At 29.1% G+C, this 13,054-nt stretch overlaps 1 protein-coding gene across 2 annotated transcripts in view; it reads right to left on the minus strand.

Moving 5' to 3' along the window:
• Positions 1–13,054, minus strand: part of LOC142327848 (uncharacterized) — a 66,699-nt gene that overhangs the window by 24,365 nt on the left and 29,280 nt on the right. For both annotated transcript variants that reach the window (XM_075371194.1, XM_075371195.1), the window contains exon 11: positions 10,588–10,721. In XM_075371194.1, coding sequence (XP_075227309.1) covers positions 10,588–10,721 — 134 coding nt within the window. The remainder of the gene's footprint in view (positions 1–10,587; positions 10,722–13,054) is intronic.

A 13,054-nucleotide genomic window follows, 5' to 3' on the forward strand; every position in this document is an offset into this window, starting at 1 on the left:
TTAAGTTATACTAACTTATTAATAGCATCCTATTAAAGCAGAAAATACTATTATTTTTTACATCTACTGCATTTGCAGATATCTCTGCTTTATCAGAATGTGGTTTTAGTAAAACTAATTAAAAAACATAAAAATATTAAAATTATAGAGATATGTTAATCATATCAAACAGAGATTTTTTGCAAATCACTAAACAAAGAGGAAAAAATAAAAGCTGTTACAGTAAAAAATTTATTTCATAAATTTAAAAAAAAATTATTTGCATTATTTCATTTAATAGTTTTAGCAGATCTAAAAATTACACAGCTCGCACATGTAAAGCTTGTTATAACAACTAATGGTCTAACAGCAAATACAAAAACAATCATAAACCAAAACATGGGCTGTATTATACTTGGAAATGGTACAGCACAGCTAGATTGGATGTTTGAAGTTCTTATAAACAATAAAGGCAATAAAAATACAGTTGATGTAAGTGACACATTCACACTATGTATAAAAACAGACTGGGTGGTAATTTAATGAACATCATTACTTTCAGGGAAATTAAGTCTGAATGATGCCTTACACACACCTCTGTTACTTACGTATCACAGATATTAAAAAGAAAAAGTTTATTTACTGCTTTATGAAATAAGAGTCTCATTTACACTACCTCTATAGTAGATTTCAATCTGACTATAGGCCATGGAGAGATCAAAAGGGTCTCTGTAGTTTGTGGCTAATTAATCCTGATTAACCATCACTATTAACATGGAATTCAAGAATAATTATCATAAGAACCTTTTCTATAAAATAACCAACCATAGTATAATCATTTTATTGAAATTGGATGCGAGTGAGCAAATAAGACCAATCAAAGCAGACCTCCAGCCACAAATAAGACTATTTAATAATGACTGTGTGACAGCCATTAGTTCTTAGTCAAAAGAAATAGAATATAATGAAAATAGAAATATCTCCCAAGTAGTAAGTTCAGCTCATTTTCTCAATGGCTCATTTACAAAAAGCATTATGTTAATTGCAATGAAATCTTTTAAGTAAACCCTATGTTACGAGTTTTACTAACACCTAATTCTCAAAGTCCAGTAAATTGAGGTTTTATTGTAACCATCTGAGTCTGTAAAATATAATTTTAGTCAATCAAATACCCCTTTAAAATTCAAGCACAAAATAATCTCCTGAATGGAAAAATTTCTTTGTGTATCTTTCTACTATATTTCTGTGATCTACTACAATATTAATGGGTTATGTCTGTACCATTAATTTAATTTTTCTACCAGAAAAATACAAATACAAATTTAAATTTGATTGGACCAAACAAAAAAAATTTGTTAATTTTTTAACAATATTTTTTATTTTTTTAATATTTATATATTATATATCTATTTTTTAATGATGCAAGTATTATTCTGAGCAAACACCTATCTAAAAATATGAAACAAAAACTTAAAAATAAGCAAAATTAAAGGCAATTTAAATAAAATATTTTCTGCTCTGGATTTTAAGATTAAATTTAAAAGTAATAAATTTCAAAAACATTCTTTAACTTATACATTTTTAATAAAAAAATAAATAAATAAATTAAAAATCATCTGCCAGTACACTTTTTTATATTTACATTAAGGAATTCCCACACTTAAGAAGGTTCAATTTAAAATAAATTAATAAACAGTAATTTAGCAATTCAAAAAAATTCTTTATTAAAAATATATTCATTAAAAAAAAAAATAATAGAAAAGAATTCTCTAAAAACAGCACTTAGTTATTTTAACATACAATTTTTCTATAGTCTTGTATAAAAAAAAATAATTAGAACATGATAAATTTTAAATTCATATTGTCAGTTAATAATCTACACACAACTACAATTTAAATTATCACAAAAAAAGTATGGCATAAATTTTCTCATATTTCTTTCCGCAAAAAAAATTATTTCAGTATTTTTTTATTTGTACTTTTTAAAATATGATACAATATAATATCTGTACAAATCATACCTAACAACATTATTTAGAATTTACCATTTTAAAATTGTTAAGTACATTAAATAAACTTTTTGGGGCATTAAAATCCAGAACTGATTTAAGATACATATTACAGATAGAAAGGGTTAAAACCTTAACTATTCTACAATGTCTGTAATATCTAATTCAAGTATATTAGAGAGCATTACAGACAGACTGTTATTGTACAAATTAAATCTTTCAAAATATCTTACAGTATAGAATAAATATAAAAACCAAACTCAAATGCCTTGAAGACCAGTCTACAGTATAACAATACAGTCTGTTAATAAAATCTATTCTATTACAATTCCCTGTCTTGAAAATGTTATAACTTTATTTAAAATAATATGAAATTCCCTTGTCTAACCAGTAATAATTTTTACGCATGTAACTTTGGTGAATAACTTATATTAATTTGGGAGAATTGTATCTGTCAGCTGTATAAGCCTATAAGAAGAAATCTTATACTACACTGTGTTTGGCATGTAATTTTGAAAACAGAAAGTGAATTGAATTTTAAATGTCATTATAAACAATGTTATAGAAAAATGAAAATTTCAGATCTAAATATTTAGCTTTAAAGATTATGTCTATATACTGCAAACAGAAGTTTCTAACAATGGAAATAATCATATTCTCCATCCAGCTGGAGGAACAACTTTATTAACAATCTTTGATTATGTTATATTTTCTTAATGTTAGATTGACTAGCAACATTTCACAGGAATTTTTTTTTTAAATACTGACAGTAATCGTTCACAAAAGACTAGATTTTAAAGAAGATTTGTCTATATCTAATTGGTCTGATTCATACACTGCACCATAAGATTTTTTCTGTGATAATAGTGAATGCTTCCAAGAATCCATACCCTGCTGTAAAACTTTTTAAATGTAATTATGATTTGTTAATGAAATATGCTTCACTCAAAATAAAAAATTTCCATTATCTTTAACAATTACCATAGAAAGCAGAGTGAAATGAAATATCGCAGGATATATTAGAATTTTGAAAACATTCAAAATTATCATAAATCATCGCTACAAGCATCAAGAAAGAGTGCACAACAGCTTCCTAATATTATAACTGGTCCTACTTCTTATGAAAGAACTGTTTAAATGTTGCATAGAAAATATTTAAATTTGGAATAAATATTTCTCAAAATGGATATAGTTTTATCATCATAGGCTGTGTACACTTATTTATCATTTTCCAAAAATTAATTACAAATGTTTACATGTTTAAATACTTTTAAATATATAAAAAACAAAATTTTATATAAAAAATTTTATATATTTATAAAATATGTAATTTTGAGTTTTAATCAGTGGGACACCAATGATTTTATAAATGTCCTACTATCTGGACTGTTTACATCTGCACTAGGTAATTAAAAAAAAAATTAACTATTTAAAAAATCTAAAATACTACTTACTCAAATAAAACTTTGCTTCAAAAGGAAGTAATTTTTATCTTTGTTTTTTACCAGGTTTTATAGTTTAACTTTTTGCAATTTGTACAGGCCAAAACATTTGTAAATTTAAGCATGTGTAATTAACTTCTGAAAAGATTGACGGAAAACACATTAATTGGTCAAGCATGTTTTTATTGTGTTGTTTTAAAGACTGCTGAGTTATTGCAGCTGACGCATAGAATTCTGTCAAAAGTGTAACATTGGTAAGAGGAGTATGGAATAAAACTAAATAAAACAATGCTCACTTGAGACTGATGAAATGGACCGTGAAAATGTTTAAAACATAAGAAAGTTCATAGCAGACATTATCAGCTATATAAACTGGGAACTTCAAGAGTGTCAATGAATGGATCATCAATGATAACGAGAATGTAGAGGCCGTATGAGGTGATTAGCTAACAGCTGTACAAGGTGAGATTTGCATCCAAGGCCACATGAAAAAGCTCACTAATGGTTGTCTTAATTTAAATTATTACATAATCTTGCAGCTTATAAACAAAGACCAACATTAAAGCTTACAGATTTTTTAAAGAAGAAATAGTTTTTTTCAAGGTATGTTTTGACTGACTGTCACTTAAGTTTTATTCTATTAAACATATTGTAATTTTTTTGTAATTCTTAAGAAATTATATTTTTTATAATTAACAGTAACTCACTTTATCTTAACTATGTTCTTTGGAAAATTTTTTGAATAACTTTTTTATAAAACTGTAAATTTTAATTTATTTCAGATAACATTTTATAAATATTAATTCTTTTATTAGCATTCTTTGTAACATTTACTTACACTGAACTATGTTCTGAGTATCTTTTTAATTCTATTGAAATATATGAGGTCTCTTCAGAAAATAACCGAACATTTTTAATTACACGCCAATGGAGATATTTAGTGATGTGCGGTTAGCAGCATTGTTCTGCTTAACCTCCTCTGTAACCACCACATGTTCTTGGATTGTTGATATCTCATTTAGTTTTTGTGTTATTGTTATTTGAGTGGAATATGTTAGTAACAATTTTTGTAATGTGCGATTTTTGGGAGCAACGGTATAACATAAAATTCTGGATGAAACTCAGGAAAACTTTCACAGAAACTTTTCAACTTTTGAAACAAGCTTACGGAGATGATGTTCTGGGTCATATGCAACGTAACAAATGGTTTTCATGATTTAAAAGTGGTTGTCAGTCGATTGAAAATGATCCTCGACCAGGAAGGTCTTCAACTTCAGCTATGATTGATACCTACATTTACAAAATCAACGATCTGGTGCATGCAAATCGCCAATTGACTATCAGAGAACTTGCAAAAGAGGTTAGCCTCTCAACAGGTTAGCCTGTCATGACATTTTGACTGAAAAACTGAACATGCATCGAGTAGCAGCAAAGTTTGTTCCTCGTTTGATAACCGAACTGCAGAAAGAACATCAAGTGGATGTTTGTTGGCAACTTCTTGGACAAGTCAATGATGATCAAACGTTCATGCAAAGGATCATAACAGGAGACAAAAGCTGGGTTTACAGCTATGAGATTGAGACAAAAGTTCAAACATCAAAAAATTGTACATTACAAAAATCGTTACTAACACAAACACGTTGCACTCAAATAACAATAACATAAAAATTAAATGAGATATCAACAATCCAAGAACATGTGGTTACAGAGGAGGTTATGCAGAAAAAATGCTAACAACTGCACATCAATAAATATCTCCATTGGCACGTAATTAAAAATGTTTGGTTGTTTTCTGAACAGACTTATATATATCTTTTTTAATATTTTTGTCTTTCCTTTACTAAGTGAGAGACCCATTAAACATTATAATTTGTCTAGTATGTATGATAAATCTTTACTCATTTTCTAATAATTCAGATTTCTGATTATGCAGATTCAGCCTTGCAAAGATTGTTAAGGATAATTGGTGTTCCAATGTATATGTAAAAAAAAAAAAGATGTATGATAATTAAAGATAATGTAAGGTATGCAAGCCAATTAGATTCAAATCCCTTTTATTTTTTTAAATGTTTTTAGCAAATAGATCCTTTTTCCTGTTCTTTTGATCTTTCAAAGGAAACCACTCATTTTTGTTTAAAGGCTACTTGTATAAAATAGTTTTTAAATAATTCTTTATTTCAAATAAAATAAGGAATAAATTCAATAAAAAATGAATATGGGCCTGAATAATGTTAAGTACAAGTACAAAACATAGAAAATTAAAATAACCAAGATAAACAATTACAATAAATTTGCAACAATAGATAATATATTGTACCAGCACACATAAAAGTGATGACAGATTTTCTTTCACAATTCAAAGCAAAATATATAAGTATCAACAAATGTATAAATCTGAGTACTAGTCTTTAAAAATTTATGCCGATTTATTAAAAAAGGAAGAAAAAAATCAATACAAAATTGATTAAAAATTAATATTTTACAATTATTAGTTTTATGGAAAAAATTATATAAAAAAAAAACAAAACAGTATAAACATTAAAGCAAGATAGCTGTAAACTAGTGTGTCTTATTTTAATAAATATCACAGTAAATTGAAAAATATCACAAGACTATTCATACACATTAACAGTATATTATATTTTAAATATCACAGCCATTTTTTAACTTCCACTAACCTCTTGGTCAGTTGACGTGTTTCTACTTTTAATCAAAGGGGTTTTGGGAGGTTTCAATTACAGTCATTGTTGGGATTCATTCAGAAGCTATAAAAATGTATTCCCATTGTAAATGGGAATAACTAGGCTTAAAAGCTGGTACTTAACTGAAGAAATTTATTAATAAAAGGTATGTTATAAATTACAATTCACTTTTTTTTTTTTTAATATTAAGTCCTCATTCTGATTATCAATGCACGTAAGTTACAATTTTAAGGCTGGTGTTCAAATTAAATCTAATTAGTGAAAAAAAAATGCAGGATGAAATACATCTACAAATCAATACAAATTTTAGTGCAACAATAAATGTGGTGTAACCAGTAACAGTTAATAACTGCAAAAGTGATAGGTAAAATTTTAGATGTACACCAAAATCAACACAAGATTCAGTTTTCTAATTTAAATTAAATAATTTAACCCTTACGTAGTCGGGTAGAAAAAGTTAAGTAAACGGTCGGGCTAGGTCTGTTGGACTCCCCCCCCCCCCCGAAAAATGGAAAAGTAAATATACAAATAAATTTATTAATTAAAACCCTTACTCCTACATTAGTAAAATTATTTATAATACCAAACCAACTACTTTAATTCAAGACTACAGTTTTAATTATTTTCAGTAAAATTATTTAAAATTCCTTACATTTTTTCTAAGTGTTAGCGTTTCTAAAAAAATCATACAAATACACGAACTAACTCAAATGTTATTATTACTTAATCACATGATAAAGAACATTCAGGAGTTTCATTTAGCACAAGTTAAGATGCAAAAATGTTAAAATATACAAAATGTCAATTGGTATATTTTTTACTTTTCACTACATTGATCATGCAATTGCATGGCCTAGACTTAGCCATGCCTTTCAAACTCTACAATAATATTTAGTTTTTCTGTTTTTCATCTGTAGCAACTTCCAATTTTTCCTGGCTCTGGAAAAGCTGCTCTTTCTATTTGGTCCCAGAAAGTCTTGCTGCAAGAAGCCAAGTTTTGCGTGACAGATTTGCTTGTATTGCGTGGGGCAACATAGCTTTATAAGAGATTTCCCTAACTTCTTGAGAAAATCCCAACTCTCCATGGTTATCTGATTGGTCCTTAGAGTGAGATAGCCATTCAGTGTAGTAATAGGACATAGGTTCTCTGAAAATTTCCACACCGGTTCCCTCTTGTCCCAAAACTTTGAAATGTTCAATTTATTACCATGCACTGTACCAGCTATGTAAAGTAAGCCTTTATTTCACTATTAGTAGTTGGTCTTGCCATGTTTGGGTCACTCCTTTAATTTTGTCAAATTCTATGAAAATGTTTGTGGATTCAGCAACTAACTCAATTAGAGGTTCTTTGAAAAATAATTCCCATGACTCTTGTGGTGTATTTACATTCATTGCATTCCGAACATTGCCATGAAGATGTAAGAACACTAGATTATGACTTCTAGTTTGTGTATTTTGGGGAAATATATTTTCCTCCATTTGGTTTTCTTGTCCCTACTTAAATAGCAGCTTGATGGTGGCATACCTGAACCTTAGTCTACAATGCTAATAAGATTGGTGTCAGCTGGTAAAGGAGTCTGAGGATTGACAGCATTGACTATAGATGGTGATTCTTCACTTTCATTCTCTTCACTTAACTCACTGTTGCTATTGTGATTACTAAGTAACTTGAAATTAGGATCTGCATCGGAACTGTCCAGTTCAGTTTTATCATCATATAAAATTCTACCAATTTCACTCATACAAACCACCTCAACATTCCATTATATTTTTTAAATTGTTCATAAAATCAAATTAAAAGTTATTAGTAAGAAGAAAAAAATTAAAATATGAAAAAATAAACACAATAAAAAAAATTAACACAAAAAATAATTCACATCAGCAAAAAAATAGTAATGAGAATGATCGGGCAGAGTCTGACATGTCTGTGCGAAATTCAGAGATACTGGGTGGAGACTGACAAAACAAATCGGATCATAACACTACCACAGCCACTAGGATATTACAGGAAGATATTCGAAGCTACAATTCAAACTTCTAACTTTTTACTGAAAATTACATAAGAATGTAAATTGTTGGGTTTCACAGACCCAGCCTGACCATTTAAGGATTAAGCCAAATTACTTTGTGAATCAATGTTTAAGATTGTGGTTATGATGAACCTCTTATAATTTATGGCTACTGATGCTCCAATATTACAATCCACCCAATCCTTTACTGTGAAACAGTGCTTGTTACTTATTGTTAACCCATAAGAGTGTTACCATGTACAACTTCAAACACAACATGAATTTTAATATTATAATAATTAGCATAAGAAGTGTACATGAGTAGTAATTCTATAAAAAAAAAAAAAATGCAAATTTATGTCACTGGTACTAACTAAAAGTTCAGAGTTCAGCTGGATATGGTTCTTTGAAAGTTAGACTACTCCTCCTTGGAATTGTGTCAGTTTACTTGATTTAATGCCTTGTGGTTATTGCTTACTTTGTGTAATTCATTCAAAGGATAAGAATATTCATATTCAATAGATAAGAATTTAATTACAACATCATACAAGGAAGTAGAATTGCCACTTATTTACACATTTTTTTAGAGTACTGTTCATTCATGTATGCGTGTTAGTCAGAGTAGTTAAACTAGTATTACTATGGTAGTGTTTAATTATGATAGACTGATTACTGTGCTTGGTGAGGTATTCAATACCTCTACTATTGAATTTTTATAACAGAGAAAGCTTATTCATAACAAAAGAAAGTGTGGTGATAGTGATGATCTGAACTGTAGGATGGAAATAAAATTTTATGGTAATGCAATAAGTGTAAAATATATTCGTGGTGTTTGATTGAACTCAAATAGTCCATGTTTTTTTTTGAAGATTGCATAATTCATTTAATGGTGGAATCACAATTGTATGTCTGTATTGTTTTAGAAAATGTAAGTTAGAAAGTGATGCTGAATCACATTGATTGGAGCTGTTACCTTGGGAAATTTATGCCAGCTCGTCAGAAAACTTGAGGGAGATCAGGAGACCTGGGTTAAAGTGGAAATTGATGAAAGTCTGTTTAGCAGAAGGAAAACAAATAAGGATGTGTTATCTCCAAGTGGATATTTAATTGAATTTGTACAGAGACAAAGGAAATTTTCCAACTTTCTACTGAACCATTCCTCTGAGATTTTACTGCCATTGCTAGAATATGCGAGACCAGGTTCCACTGTTAATTAAGATTTGTGTTGGGAATATAATATGCTGGGTGATGATGAAACATTTAATTACCTAACTTTAAACAAAAGCTGAATATTTTTGACCTGAAAACACAAGCACATACTCAGAATGTGGAATTGATTTAGCGTTTGGTGAAGATGAAAAACAAGAAAATACATGGTACCGACTAGGAAATATGTGACAGTATTTGTGTGAATTTATGGGGCATTTCTGAGTTAAACATGGTTTAGATGGGTTTGATATTAGGAACTTTTCCCAGTTCATGCCATCAGAATAAGATAAGTATACTAAGAGCAGATAATCCCAAACTACCATGGATACTTCCAGAATCCATACAATCCTTGAATAAATAAGACTGTTCCCAAAAGAAGCATGTCTGTACTTTCTAATTTGTAGAAAAATCCCAATCTCTCAAAGGGTTACACACTGGCACCCACTGATGTTAAAGACTTTAACAATCCTTTGAATGAGGTCTTGTTTTTCCATTTCTCACTATGCAAACATTTCCCTTATTGTTGATTTCTACATCCTTGGTTATATCCCAACCAGGTTTTGTTTATTTTACATCAGGTCACTTAATTCCTCTTAGTATACACATAATAATAATCGAATATTTAAAAAAAAAAAAAAAATTATGTACAGATATTAAACAATAAAACTTATTCAGAAGTAGTAAGTGTACAGCTATCTTTACTACAAAAATAAATATATATTACAAGATAATATAATTTAAATTGAACAGTCTTACCTTTAACTAGATGCAGTCTTTAAAAATAAATACATCAATCACATGAATGATTCAAACACCCAAAGATTAAACGGGAGACAGATAAGAGCATGAGAAAATCTTCAGATGTAAAGATGCTCCACTGCATACAGGTCCATCAAACTGAGTCCAATAGATCTGTCATCCCAGCCACTATATAACGATATATAGTTTTGCCATACTGACTTGAAATAATGAATAGTACAGCACACTTTTATCTGTTCATTCCATAACACTGTTGACAATTAGTCTATAAATGCTAATTAATTAAATATATGATAGAAATAATAAAATATACTAACTTTCAATAATTAACTTTTAAATATATATATATATAAAAAAAAACAAATTAGGTATACAGGCACAAAAAATTACAGTAGTAGTAGTAGTAGTGGTAGCAGTACTGTTATATATATTATATTTTGGATTTGTTTTGATTGCGTTGTATTGTTGTATTGCGTACCTATCCCAATGGCAGGACCAATGTTCTGGTGCAGCAGCTTGCTCCAATGATGTTAGCTGGCTATCAGTTGATTTTAACCAATTAATCAGGTACTGAACTGCTAATGAACCACCTTCCCATGCAGTCATTAGTGTCTAAAACAGAACAACAAAACTGAATTTAAGAACCTACAATATTGAGTTATTTAACTGATAACTACAGACATTTACCAAATTCAATATCAATACATCTTTCACAAAAAAATACAAATAAAAATTTGGTTTAAGTTTTATGACAAGGATATGTTGTTTTATTTCCTTTCTTTTAATATATATTGATAAACATTTCTGACCTATGGTATCCTAACAGTATTAGAAAATAAAAATTATTTTAAATTAGTTCACTGTATTGTGAAACTTATGTTTCATTACAGATACATCAAAATAATTATTCTTAAGAGATCATTTACATTTATTTTAACACTAAGATTAATGAATATAAATTTACCGCACAATTAAACATTATTTACATACATATAAGATAATTAATCTTATATGTATGTAAATAATATCAGAATAATTTTCTGATACATCTGATGATGGAACATATGTACCACCAAATTTGTCATATTTCTATTAATAATGAAAATTTTAATTAAAAGATTTCTTTTGAAGCAAAATATACACATGGAATTCAATTCTGAAAAATACACTCTAAAGAAAATGCTTAAGATTACACTAAATTATTTGCATGTTAATGATTTAAAAATTAACATGGCCACTTTCTATTTTGAAATTAGAGAATAAATAATATCTTACTTTATTTTTTCATACAGACCGTTAGGGTTAAATGTAAAATAAATACGTCCAGATATGTGTTTACAATAACATTTTAGTTATTTTTATAGGGGTAATCATGTATAAATTTTGCATGTTTATTTCAGATACAATCCTACATATAATAAAAAAAAACCGTAAATATTTGATCAATCTGTTCCAACAAGTTTCAACTAGATGTAAATATACTGTAATTTTCTATATAAACAGAGTTTTATTCTAAAAATCCAAATTTCATAGCGAAGAACAATTTTTTCTTCTTATTTTAATTTTAATTTAAAAATTCCTATAATTTTAAATAATGGGGGTTAAAAAAGTGATGCAACCTTATGGGAAAATGAGTAAATTACAACAGTTGTTGAAAGTGGCCGCCAATATGCAATCCACATAACTGAATACAACATTGCATGCTCTTAACTACATGTTGTAGCGTTTTTTGAGGAATTTTGCTCTGCAATTCGGTAATGGTGTGAGGATGAGTTTTTGCTTACAAAAACTCATCCTCACAAGAAAACCTCAAGAGGGAATAAATCAGGAGGGTCAGAGGAAATCACTTGTCCATGAAAACGCTGATCCAAAAAAGTTATAATGTTGTTGGCTGTATGAGCCATAGCATTGTCCTGCTGAAACCAAGCGTACTCTAGCCGATCTGCAGGTATAGGTTTACAAATTGTTGCCATCTGTATTTAGTAATCATTGTTTACTGTGCTATGAAAGAATGTTATGAAGATTTGCCTAAGTGAAATTGCACACCAAACACCAACTTTTTGTTTGTGCAAAGGAGACTCAGTGCAGGTGATGTGGATTTCCTGTACACCAATGTGTAAATTCTGTGCATTCACATATTCATCAAGGTGGAACCATGCCGTGTCACACCAAAATCAATCACAGAGTTCTTCCCCATCAGGCATTAAAGATGACATGAACTACTGACAAAAAAGCTACAGTTTTCCAGTGTCTGCATGTAACAACTTGTGAACAACATGAATTCTGTATGGATGCATCTTACAGCGCGTGTGCATTAAACACTTGTACATTGCCATGTGGGCACTACCAAGAGACGAGACTGGCTAAATAGCAGTCGCACAGACACCTTGGGATTAACAGAATATGCAGCTTGCATGTCAATCAACTTTTCTGGTGCAAACACTTTCAGTCGACAACTTTTGTCTGCATCTGCCACACTTCCTACCTATTGGAACTTATCGTACAGTCGCTTAATGCAGACTCTTGTTTGGTGCATCCAAATCATACTTTTCTGTGAAGGCATTCTGGGTCTGCACATAACTAGTATATCTAATGTATTGGGAGACAATGAATATTCTCTGGTGCACTGTGTAACAATTCTTCCTCAATTAAACCAGCAACAAATGAAGGAAACATTCTTCCATAAGGTTGTGTCACTTTTTGAAGACTCTATTATATTTACATGTAATTGAGTCACATTCACTGTATGCAATTTATTATTTTTTTAATAATATAATTATACAATTTTTAAGCTCACAAATTAATGTCAAAAAGCAGTTTTTCCAGATTTAATTGGGCACTTCTATTTTTACATTTTAGTCAGTGAAATATCTAGAATATTTTCCAATTTACTCAGAATCGAATCAAACTCTTCCAGAATATTCAAAACTGTCAAAATAAAAATA

This window comes from Lycorma delicatula, chromosome 7 (genome assembly GCF_047948215.1).
Source record: "Lycorma delicatula isolate Av1 chromosome 7, ASM4794821v1, whole genome shotgun sequence".
NCBI classification, from domain to species: domain Eukaryota; kingdom Metazoa; phylum Arthropoda; class Insecta; order Hemiptera; family Fulgoridae; genus Lycorma; species Lycorma delicatula.